General features: G+C 37.6%; 2 protein-coding genes across 2 annotated transcripts; both read left to right on the top strand.

The window, feature by feature from the left end:
- Positions 1–118: 118 nt before the first annotated feature.
- On the top strand, positions 119–11,104 carry LOC132041410 (uncharacterized). Its single transcript, XM_059432126.1, has 7 exons — positions 119–361; positions 4,794–4,881; positions 6,481–7,016; positions 8,225–8,345; positions 8,431–8,523; positions 8,793–8,912; positions 10,411–11,104. Exons 3-7 carry the CDS (start codon positions 6,481–6,483, stop codon positions 10,855–10,857), a joined length of 1,317 nt encoding a protein of 438 aa, XP_059288109.1. The 5' UTR covers positions 119–361; positions 4,794–4,881; the 3' UTR covers positions 10,858–11,104.
- Positions 1,002–4,544, top strand: LOC132041403 (uncharacterized). Its single transcript, XM_059432116.1, has 4 exons — positions 1,002–3,205; positions 3,285–3,596; positions 3,674–3,740; positions 3,831–4,544. The coding sequence occupies exons 1-4, from the start codon at positions 1,002–1,004 to the stop codon at positions 4,542–4,544; spliced, it is 3,297 nt and encodes a 1,098-aa protein (XP_059288099.1).
- Positions 11,105–12,052: the final 948 nt, after the last annotated feature.

The raw sequence follows: 12,052 nt of genomic DNA, 5'->3' as shown, positions 1-12,052 counted from the left end.
TCTCCGGCGACACCACCATTATTGCTGCCAGGCCCCGCCGCCGCGTCCCTACCCAGCTGAAAAATTAGGGCTTACCCAGCTGAAAAATTAGGGCTTACCCAGCTGAAAAAAGCTTGTCTCCTTTTCCATCTTCTAGGTAAGCCCTAATTTCTCCTTTGATTCACTAATTTCCTCTTTCGTTTTAGTTCCCAAAGTTACTTCCCCTTTTTTTGTTACTCTAACTAAAATGTTTGAGTCTTGAAGAGAATTGACCCAATCTTCCCTTTTGTTTTCTCAGTTGTTTGTGCTTGATTTAGGAGATCAGTGTGCTGCCTCTATTGACAACTTTGACGATCAGTAGACAACATCCTTAATCTTTTTGGTATGTATTTTCCTATCTCAAAATGTGCTTTCTCTATTTTAATTGTTGAATTGATGCTTAATGTAATTTGGAATTAGAAACGTCGTAATTGTTATCTTGTTGTCTTTTGTCTTCCATTGTTTTGTACAACTTTATTTGGGGCATGATGGCATCATTAATCTAGGCCAAAACAAAGAGACCATTTTGTCATATTAGTAAAGTTCGTGTAGGACTTTGACAAAAAAAGAAATATAAAAAGAAAATAATTAATGAAGGATATTAAAGTTGTTGAATTGTAGAGAAAAAAAAAATGGAGTACCGAAGTAGTCTTCAGGCTATGATTCTTTTCGTTATGAAAATTCAAGAATAAGTCCAGAATCATGACGTTCTTTACTATTCCAAAAAGATTAGTTAGTAAAGGATGGAAAAAGTAAATAAATGATAATTAATTTTAAAATTTTCTTATATTAAATTGTCCTAGTTAATTTTTCCTAGTCTGAAGCTTTAATTTGCTAATTAGGGAAAGTGGTGATTTGGGTTTTGAACATTGAATTAAATTATTCATTGAATTTGTTCCTTAACAATTTCAAATTTGGTACCATTTGTGTAGATGGAATCTCGTACTTGGATGTATAATAGGACAAACGACGGCCGAGGGGGGATGAGGCAAGAATTTGTAGACGGTGTTGATGCTTTTGTTGACTATGCAATGACACTTGAAACTTTTCAAATTCATGGCTTGGTTAGGTGCCCTTGTATGAAATGTCAATGTATGAATTACGAGAAACCAGAGATTGTTAGGCTTCATCTCTACAAAGACGGCTTTGAAAAAGATTATACAGTGTGGACTAATCATGGAGAAACGAATAGTAGTTTTGGTAGATTTCAAAACTTTGTTGTTGGTGAAAGTAGTAGGTCAGTGGAACCTAATGTCCAAAATTCTAGAATGCACGACATGGTTCAAGATGCTTATGTGATGCATTCCGATTTTGAATATGGTAACCATGATGAAGAAGCTCCAAATGAAGAAGCTAGTCATTTTTTTGAACAATTGAAAAATGCTAGTCGGCCTTTATATGAAGGGAGTCCCCACTCTCAATTGTCTATTGCTGTTAGATTATTAAGCATCAAAGCAGATTGGAATGTTCCTCAAGGTGCAATGGATACTGTGATTGGCCTTATACATGAATTAGTTGACCCGAAATTAGAGATACCTGAAAACTACTATAAGGCAAAAAGATTAGTGTCTAAGTTAGGACTCTCGTCGATGAGAATTGATTGTTGTGAAAATGGATGCATGTTATACTATAAGGATGACAAAAGTCTAGAATCTTGTAAGTTTTGTGGAAGAGCTCGTTTTAAGCGGACTCATAGCGGGAAGAGGGTTGCCGTTAAGGCGATGCATTACCTACCTCTTATACCAAGGTTAAAGAGGTTGTACGCATCAAATAGCTCCGCTCCTCATATGAGATGGCACAGTGAAAATAGAAGGCCGCCTGGTGTTATGTGTCATCCATCAGACGGAGAGGCTTGGAAACATTTTGACGCAACATATCCAAACTTTGCGGCTGAACCACGGAACATTAGGTTGGGTTTATGTTCCGATGGATTCGCTCCACATTCTGTTTCTGCTACACCATATTCTTGCTGGCCTGTTTTCTTAACACCATATAATCTTCCACCTGAGTTGTGTATGACTAGTCCATATATATTCCTTAATTGCATCATTCCTGGCCCACGTAATCCAAAAGTTCTGATTGATGTATACTTGCAACCTTTGATTGATGAGTTGAAAATGTTGTGGGTTGAAGGGGTTGAGACGTTTGACGTTTCTCTTAAGCAGAATTTTAATTTGCGGGCCACTTTAATGTGGACTATTAATGATTTTCCTGCCTACGGCATGTTGTCTGGGTGGATGACTGCTGGAAAGTTAGCCTGTCCTTATTGCATGGAGAATACTAAATCGTTCACTTTAAAGCATGGCAAAAAAAATTCATGGTTTGATTGTCATCGTCAATTCTTGCCAATGGATCATGAGTTTAGGAGTATGAAAAATGCATTTAGGAAGAACAAAATTGAACGAAACTATCCACCTCCAAGACTTTCAGGAGAGGAAATTTGGGAGAGGGTTGAGAACTTTCCGAAAGTTACTGAAGAACCACCGTACAAGCTCGATGGGTATGGGCTTGCACATAACTGGACCAAAAAGAGCATATTTTGGGAGTTACCATATTGGAAGGATAATCTTCTTCGGCATAATCTTGATGTCATGCATATTGAAAAAAATTACTTTGATAATTTATTCAACACAGTAATGGATGTCAAGGGCAAGACAAAAGATAATCCAAAGGCTAGATTGGACTTACAGGAATATTGTATGCGTAAAGAGTTATGGTTGCAGGACAAATGGAACGGGGTCTTCAAGCCTAAGGCTAGTTTTTCATTCACAATGGATCATAAGCGAAAGATTTGTGAATGGGTTAAGAACTTGACGATGCCTGATGGGTATGCATCAAATTTGGAAAAACGTGTTGATATGGCGCAAGGAAAGTTACATGGGATGAAAAGCCATGATTGTCATGTTTTCATGGAAACTTTACTCCCCATTGCATTTAGTAGCTTGCCCACCCGAATCTGGAAGCCTATGACTGAAATTAGTTTGTTCTTCAAAGACTTGTGTTCCAGCACATTGAGGGTAGACAACCTGGATCGGATGCATCAGAATATTCCTGTAATAACAAGTAAGTTGGAGAAAATCCTTCCACCGGGATTCTTCGATGTGATGGAACATCTTCCAATTCACCTTGCGGAGGAAGCTCGACTCGGAGGCCCAGTTCATTGTCGTTGGATGTATCCCTTCGAGAGGTAATAGGTGTAAATTTTTATTTATTTGTCCCTACCAATTTATTTTTAAAAAAATCACGCTTAAAATAATATTATGCAGAACTATTGGCAAGTCTAAACGGGGTATCAAGCAGAAACATAGAGTTGAAGGATCAATTTGCGAAGCCTATCTTGCTAAGGAAACAGCTCATTTCTGTTCTTACTACTTTGGGGATGATGTGGCATGCTTGCGAAACAGACCCAATCGGCATTATGCAGGAGGTGAGAATGATGCTTTAGCGAAGCCGATATCAATCTTCAATCGACCGGGTTCAGGTTCAAAAAAACGTACAAGAGAATTTAATGATATGGAGTCTAAATCTGCATCGATACATGTCTTGCTGAATTGCCCGGAAGTTCAACGATATTATGAGTAAGTTGTTATTATTTTGCACTAAATATCCAAGTACAAGGGATAACAACTAACTCAAACTCCATTTTATCGGACAGTTACTTTGTGCATTTAAATGGCGTTGAAAAAGTGTACGACCAGTTTGGGAAGTGGTTTAACGATTATGTAAGTGTTACAGCCTTTTCATAAAGCTAATATAATTTTAAAAGTGCACATTATATTACTGCTAACGTACTATTTCTTAACTATTAATAGGTTTATAGTACAGAATATGGTTACCATGACCAACTTTTAAAGGACATATCTTGGGGACCCGGTATGGTCTATTCTATGGATAAATATGTGGTAAATGGTTTCAAATTTACTACCGAAGAACGATCTAAGCATATGAAAACTAACAACAGCGGGGTTTGGGTTAAAGGTGGGGATGGAAACCAAGTCGGGGTCGATTATTATGGTGTAATTAAGGAGATCCTAGAATTGGAATATTCTGGTGGTGGAAAAAAAAGAATTGTACTTTTTCGGTGCAAGTGGTTTGATCCAACCCCAAATAGAGGTACAAGGGTACTTGAGCAGTATAACATCATAGAAGTAAACCACACGAGGGAGTATGCGGCTTATGATCCTTTCATTATTGCACAAAATGTTAGACAAGTGTACTATGCTCCTTATCCCTTGCGTCCAGATAAGTCTGCTTGGTGGGTGGTAATTAAAGTCAAGCCTGTGGGTCGAGTGGAAGTGGAGAATGTGTTGCCTGTTGCGTTCCAGGATGACGACATATCAGTTGTTCACCAAACAGTTGACAATGAGTTAGAAGATGATTTAGAGCATGCAGAACACATATTGGAAGAAATTAATGCAGAAGAAATTAATGCAGAGGTGAATGAATGTAATAATGAAAACGAAACAACTGATGAGGAAGAATGGTCAGAAGAGGGAGATGGGGATGGGGATGGGGATGAGGATTGATAGCAATCAGTAAGTATTTTTTTATACTTACATATTTTCTTTACATGTTTGAAATTAGTAGCCGATTGTTTACTTCCTATTTATAGGTTCTATCTGGAATGGTTTAGCTTTATTACTCGGTTTTCGAATACTATCAGTGTTTTGAAGTTGGCAACTTTTACGAAATTACATTTTGTGTGTCTTTATTCTTCCTCCTTAACCTTTTAAAAACATCCTTATGTTGATTCTTTCTCTTTTGTTTCCTTTCAGATACCTCAACGAAGACATTCTTTGAGCCATTTCGACATTTTAGAGATCTGAGAGGGGTAATGCACTTGACAATATTGACGGTGTAGTGGTATGTTTTATGGATTTTTCCATGTTTTAGAATTTTACCTTACTAATCCTATTGAGGCAAACTAACATAACTAGCAAGCATGTAGAAAATATGAACTTGATAAAATGGTAGTGACCTGATGTTCAGGTGAAAAGCACCAATAGCTTGGCCATGTATGCTGACGAAACACTCTGCTGGGCTCTGCTATTTAGTAGTCCCTGATATGACTCTCCAAAGTGACATTCATGACAACTGAAAAACTAAATGTGAAGAGATAATTAGATCCTTGTGAAGTAAAAATAATGTCTCTGCTAGGATTAACTTTTCCTTTGAAATGGAAGATAAAAATAATGTCGGTCCTGAATATTTCATTGTTGGGATAAGTTGGGATATTTTCAGTAAAGCAGTTGGCCTTACTGAGATTTCTTGTCCATGCCTAGCTTATCCTACAGGGATCCTACTTTTAGAAAATCTTTTGTTTGTTAGTTTTTTATATCTAATTGAGTCACTAAAAATTTGGCTCTGCATGAGTTAATTTGCTAGCTATTGTTATAGACAACTTATTTTTACACCTTCAATTCTGCATGCCTTTTCGCACATGGGCAGTTCTTGCTACATTTATGTAACACTTCTTCTTGTAAGGTAAGTTACTAGACAACCAGCTTAGAATATCTAAAAACAAGAAACTCAAAAAACTAACTCTTATATGAACAAAAAAGTGAAAGACTATAAGAACCTTCCACAAATTCCTGCTTCTTTTATTGGAATTCCGATAGTCATCACAGGGTGGCCTGATTGAGATATATCGATCAAGCAGAAAGAGATGAAAATTTGACATTAGAAAATATGCAAATTTACCTCATGGATGAGACTCTTAAATCTTGACATTATACGATATATGATGCATTACAATTGTTGTTCATGAGCTGAGTAGGTTGGCCAATCTTTTACAGGATCTCTTCTTCACCATTATAATCAAAGTGAAAAAAAGTGAAATACTCTCTTCAAGATTTTATATTCTCATCCATCAAGATCAGGCTTTTATATGAGATATATGCACTGAATCCAGCTGTCTTTTGTGTTCTTTCAGGTAAAACATGAAACTCACAGTAAACTTTATAAAATATTATGGACTTTTCACATTAGCAAATGAGTCAGCTATGTGATTATAGTTTCTTTGTGACTAGACCTAAAGTTCTGGTCTTTTTAAACTTTACTCAACTATATCTTTGATCTTTTGCTATTATACCATGATGGGCTGCTTGAGTTGTTTGTCAAATAAGTCTGACCATTCAAGAAAAGGTAGAACTTTGCTCTCATTGTTTATTTCTTAATCAATCCTCTTGGTAGTATTCTAAAGTTCTAAGGAGTTTTCCCCACTTATATTCTTGTTTTTGGCTTATTATCTATTGAGATTAGACAGCAAATGTCACTCTGCATGTTTTCCAGGCATATATATAGTGTGGCTATATTCTTTAATAGAATCTTGAAACGTAAAATGCTTGATTTGTAGTAGAGATACAATAATAAAGTATTATAGTAACAAACATGTATTACTACTACTATGTATTTCTTTTCTATTAATTTATATTTGCGATACTTACATATATTATTGTATAGATGGCAGGTGAAAAGAAGGGTAAGAAAACAAAGAAGGCTAAGGAGACGGGGGTTCCCCAGAGACATGCGGAAAACCTTGTGATTAGAGATAGAAGCCCGTCGCCACGTCTCCCACCACGCGGTGCTCCATTGCCTCATGATCCTCTCATGAACGGCATTGCATATAGTCTTCCACCTCCATATAGCTTTGGTCGGCCCTATATGGCTCCACGCCAGGGCTTTACTGAGGCGCCTCCCCAGAGCCCCTCGATGATGTCCACACCAGGTTATCCTACCCCACAGGGCTTCACTCGGTATACTTCCGGATCTCAGCGGGCTACGTCTAGTGGTACTCCGACGGCCACTCCTAGCCCAACTGCATCACATCATTCTCCATCATCTACTGAACAGAATGAGATAACGGGTCCTGACCGTCGAGAAAGTAGTTCTGCGCCTCACACTCCTGCCGCAAATGACTTACCTGGAGGTGTACGTGCTCCACAACTGGAATCTTATGACTCATCAGGGCGACTCATCATCGAGCCTGCGGGATACGGGTATTTTTTTTTTTAAACAAATTCTACTAGGATTTTGGAATAAAAATTGAAAAATGAAATGAATACATTGATATTGAGCTCCTGATGATCAGAATAAACCAAAAAGCTACTACTTTGAATCTGCAGCTGATGCAGGCTTGCATATATAACCAAATTTGCACTTGACTGTGAATATCATTCTCTGCAAGCCTGATTGCATAAGTGTAACCTGCTGCATGTTCTGAATCTTGCTCCCTTAGCAGTTACTGCAGAACAAAAAACAGCAAAACCATCTGCATATGAATTGTTGTGTCACTGCAGCATATATTGCCTTCTTCTCTTGCTGCATCTGTTCCTTCTTATGGTTGCTGAACATTGCCCTTGCAGCCTTTGTTTCTTTTTGCTCTAGTGATGCAGTTCGTTTTATGTGAACTCGACACGACTGAACGAACAAAGTCAAATGCAAGAATGATGATGTGCCCCGATCTAGTCTTTGCACAAGCACAAGCGCGATGCTATTTTCACCGCTTGCTCCCTTGATAAACTGCTCCATTTGTGTGTCCTGCTTATGCCATGAAACCACCTAATATCAGCACATTTTCCCTCTATTGTCCATCCCTCAGTAGAGCACATGGTGCTAATACCACACACTGGGAAATGGTCAATAAAAGGATCATGCTTGAACTTAGTGTATCTGCAGCCAACTGCAAGGACCAGCCTACATTTGAGAACCTTAAAATTGACCAGAGTGACAGAAAAACTTTCCCGTAGTGTCCAGTTTTACCCCTACTGCCTTTAAAATTTTCAACTGAAGTAAGCAGTAGCACCAAACTTGCAAAAGACTGTTTTGATGCCTAATTTTGTATACTAGTCTGATCAACCATGAAACCAGACCTTGTACCCCCATTAGCACAAGTTTCAGTATCAAAAGAATTATACATAAATCCCAAATCATTTCCTGTATAAACTGGATCAATGAGATAATACCAGGCCACTATTTTTACCAGTTCCATACCATTTTCTGTGCAAATAGAATCAATTGAACAGTAAAGGCAAGAAACTTTGAACAAAATTCCTAACACCTCAACTCTAAATAGCAGAACCATCCATAATGCAATGTGATGCACCATGTAACTGATGCACTTAGAAGCACTCCTATCACCAGTTGCCTTTATCCAAAGATTATGCACCAAATCATCTCTAAGTGTTTAATTTTATATTTTTGGTAGTTGGTTACCAGACAAAGCTTCAAGACTCCTTACAGATGAGATAGCAAAACTATTTAAAGACTCACCTACTTGGGGCCAGATGTCACCAAATCGCCAGAGACAGATCTATTATGCGTTTAAGGTATATGCATTTATTATTTTTATTTAAACAATTCGCTTATATTGATCGATTCCTTATTAATAAAATCATTTACTTTTCATTGCAGGATAAATGTGTCTGGCACCCGGAACATGAGAAGCAGCTAACTCAAAACTTCAAGAAGAAAGCTCAGCACTTACTAAGTGACATGTTAGGAAGGGTTCGCGAATCTAACGAGAAGCCTACGTGGATCCTTCCTGAAAACTATGCCAAGCTACTGCATTATTGGGCAACTAATGAAAGATTCTTACAATTGAGTGCCATAGGAAAGAAGGCTAGAAATTCGACGAAGGGTGGCTCCCTACACACTAGTGGGGCTATGAGCCAAGAGGCCGTGAGGAGGAAGCTGGCAAGTCCACCTTAAGTATACTTGAAGGATTGTGAATTTACTTTATTGTATTTATGTCTAATCAATTTATTCTTTTGCAGGAACTAAAACGGGGGACGCCAGTGCCTCAAGATGAGGCGTTCAAGATCACTCACGTGAAGAAGAAGGCAAACACTAATGATCCAGACCGGTGGTGTGAGGAACGGGCTAAGCGGACCTACGTAAGCTTCCCTTTATTTTTCATATTTTGGTTTGTTAGATTGAGTTGTCTGTAGCGAGTGACTTACTTGAAAATTGATTGGTTAATGCATAGCTGATTGATTTCGCCAGTGTCGTGGCTTCTCTATATCAATCAACAGACATAAGATGTTTTAAAGCTTTCCTTCCCTTATCCTTCTATTCTTTCCCTAAAATTGGACAAAATAAGTAAAACTTCTGTTTCTCCTACTTCTTCTCCTATCCCTTTGTTAATTCAGTTCTCTATTCGGTACTGAAACAAAAGCTCATATTCACCCGTGAGACCATGCTTTAAAGCTAATGTATACTTAGTTGTGTTGCACACAACAACAATTGCGCCTTAGTCCCAAATAAACTGGGGTCGGCTATATGAATTCTTTTAGATATCTTTTTCTGGTATTTCATTTAAACTTATCTCATGAGAGAACAAATGTTATGCAAGTATGCAAAATATGAAAATGGACCACTAACCAAACAAGGTCCAATACCATCAATAACATACATTGTTTGTCTTACTTTCCTTGTTATTATTTGCCTTTAACCTAACCATCTTAAAAAAAGTTTAGTGATAGTTCTGCTTTTCCTTATTTTGCTGGTTTCCTTGCTTAATTCCAACTTTCCATAGTTCTGGGTTTAAGACATTTGCCAAGATTAAAGGATGTTTTGGTACGTTTGAAAAATCTTTAATTTAAAATTGGACAAAATTCAAAAGTGTTCTTATTTTCTTAAACTTTGTGCTGTCAAAACCTGCAAAACAAATTGAAATGGAAACCATGCTTTAAAGCAATGTATTAGTAGTTCTCCGTATTTTCCAAACGTGTATATATATGAATGGCTAAACCATTTAAACTTAGAAAGTATGCAAGTGCTATAGTAAAAGTGCTAAAATGTCTAGAAAAAGTTCTCGACTAATAGGTATTGCCTATATAGGTCTTGTTCTTTTTTGTGTTCGATCATTCAGTTTTTCATTTCACCAGGCCCGTGAAATGATTTGACTTGCTAAGTTTCATAGATCCCTGGAGATTGTAGGTCCTTAGAGAAAACTTCCTTCCATGTGATTTTAGATCTATTTCATCCTTTTTAACACCTTCACTAACCATGGTGTTATCCTCGATGTGTGCTTCTCAAACCTTCTCGTGAATGTGATCATTATCTTGTATGACCATTGACCGCACATCCATCTTAAAAATACCGAACCGAATACCGAACGCCCAGCCCTATTCATTAGTATTTGAATATCTAGTAAAAAACTATGTAGGTTGGCTTTCCCCGAATGCAAGTTGATATTGAAGGAAATAAAAAATTGTTAGTAGTATTGATTTGTTTTCCTTTTAGTAGTATTGATTTCAACCATGCTTTAGTTGAATTGTTAGTAGTATTGATTTCAACCATGTTCTATTTTGGTTGTTTACGAAATGTTTGATAGCTTTTTTGTTCAATTGGAGATTTAAGTTGGTTGCTAATTTTACCTTCTAATTTCAGAATCAATATCAACATTCAAAGGCGGAGTTTCTTCGTACTCAGCCACCCGACACACAGCTGACAGAAGAACAAATGGAGGAAAGGTGGCTTGAGAGTGTTGGTGGTCCCACTAGGTTTGGCACAGCTTACGGAATGCCACATCGTGCATTTCGTCAATACCGGTCGCCCCTGGAAGGCCTACATTCTTCCAATACCGAGTCGTTTGATAGAGTGAGTGCTATGGCCATGGAGCAAAAGATTGCCGAGCTATCTAGCCAACTACAGGCCTCAGAGGAAAGGGAGAGGCGGAGGGACGTGCAGTTTGAGGGTATGAGGGCCCAATTAGACGCACTACTTGCTTCGAGGGGGATTCCGTCATATCCTGATGATGCTCGTAACCCCCATACTCAATCTAGTGGTGCGGATGATGATGGGACTCACGTGTCAAACACAGAAAGGCATGTTTGAATGTTAATATTGTGGTGGATTGTGGATTGTGTAAGTGTTTTGTGGATGTTTGCGAGGGGTGAAATAGTCTAATGTTGTAGACTTAACTTAGTGTAGACTTGTTTAATGTTTTGTGGATGTTTGCCAACGTTGAAGTAGTTTAATGTCTCTTGTGAATGTTTGAATGACGTTTTTTGATTTAACTTTGAAGTAGTTTCGAATTGAATTTGATGTATTGGTGATTGTAATATATGTGTTTGTTGAAGTATTATTTGTAGTAGTTTGGTGAATTGTTGGCAGCTATTTGAGCTGGTTTTAGTTGAATCTAAAATTGTTTTCATCTTGACAGGGGGGCATGGAATAGCAGCTAGGTCCTGCTAATTTTTTTGCAGATTACCGACCTCATGAGGTCGGTTTTCTGGAAAAAATTTCAAGAAATTGAAAATTACCGACCTCATGAGGTCGGTTTTTTGGAAATATTTTCAAGAAATTGAAAATTACCGACCTCATGAGGTCGGTTTTAAAAAATATTTTCAAGAAATTGAAAATTACCGACCTCATGAGGTCGGTTTTCTGGAAATATTTTCAAGAAATTGAAAATTACCGACCTCAAGAGGTCGGTTTGCTGCAAATATTTTGAACAAATTGCAAATTACCGACCTCATGAGGTCGGTTTTCCGGAAATATTTTCAAGAAATTGAAAATTACCGACCTCATGAGGTCGGTTTTTTGCAAATATTTTCCCAAATATTACGGGTTTCGACAAATATTTTGCAAAAATTGTAACATACCGATCTCATGACGACGGAAATCTAAAACAATACATTATATATTCATATAAATTACCGACCTCAGGAGGTCGGTAAACCATATCATTAATTATATTATTAATATAATTTACCGACCTCATGAGGTCGGTAATTTATTTAATTAATACCCTGCGTAAAAAATTATACCGACCTCATGAGGTCGGTTTTTTGCGACCTCATGAGGTCGGTAAGAATACCGACCCACTGTTTTCCGACCGAATTTTGAGGTCGGTTTTGAGGTCGGTTTTTGACCAAAACCGACCTCATGAGGTCGGAAATGACCCTTTTTTTATGTCGGAAAATGCTGTTTTTTTAGTAGTGTCTTTTACATATTTCTTTCATAATATATCATCCCACCTCGTCGTTTTGAGAACTTATAAGTTGTTGTTCGCTGGCGAAAGGGTGAT

This window comes from Lycium ferocissimum, unplaced genomic scaffold, assembly GCF_029784015.1.
Source record: "Lycium ferocissimum isolate CSIRO_LF1 unplaced genomic scaffold, AGI_CSIRO_Lferr_CH_V1 ctg1011, whole genome shotgun sequence".
NCBI classification, from domain to species: domain Eukaryota; kingdom Viridiplantae; phylum Streptophyta; class Magnoliopsida; order Solanales; family Solanaceae; genus Lycium; species Lycium ferocissimum.
Note: the sequence above shows the minus strand (reverse complement) of the source record. Positions and strands in the feature narration are given on the sequence as shown.

Coding starts and splice junctions, on each gene's coding strand:
- LOC132041403 (XM_059432116.1), top strand. CDS start 1,002: ATGAGGCAAGAATTTGTAGACGGTGTTGATGCTTTTGTTGACTATGCA. Junction 3,206..3,284: donor TGGATGTATCCCTTCGAGAG/GTAATAGGTGTA, acceptor AATATTATGCAG/AACTATTGGCAAGTCTAAAC. Junction 3,597..3,673: donor GAAGTTCAACGATATTATGA/GTAAGTTGTTAT, acceptor TTTATCGGACAG/TTACTTTGTGCATTTAAATG.
- LOC132041410 (XM_059432126.1), top strand. CDS start 6,481: ATGGCAGGTGAAAAGAAGGGTAAGAAAACAAAGAAGGCTAAGGAGACG. Junction 8,346..8,430: donor AGATCTATTATGCGTTTAAG/GTATATGCATTT, acceptor TTTTCATTGCAG/GATAAATGTGTCTGGCACCC. Junction 8,913..10,410: donor AACGGGCTAAGCGGACCTAC/GTAAGCTTCCCT, acceptor TTCTAATTTCAG/AATCAATATCAACATTCAAA.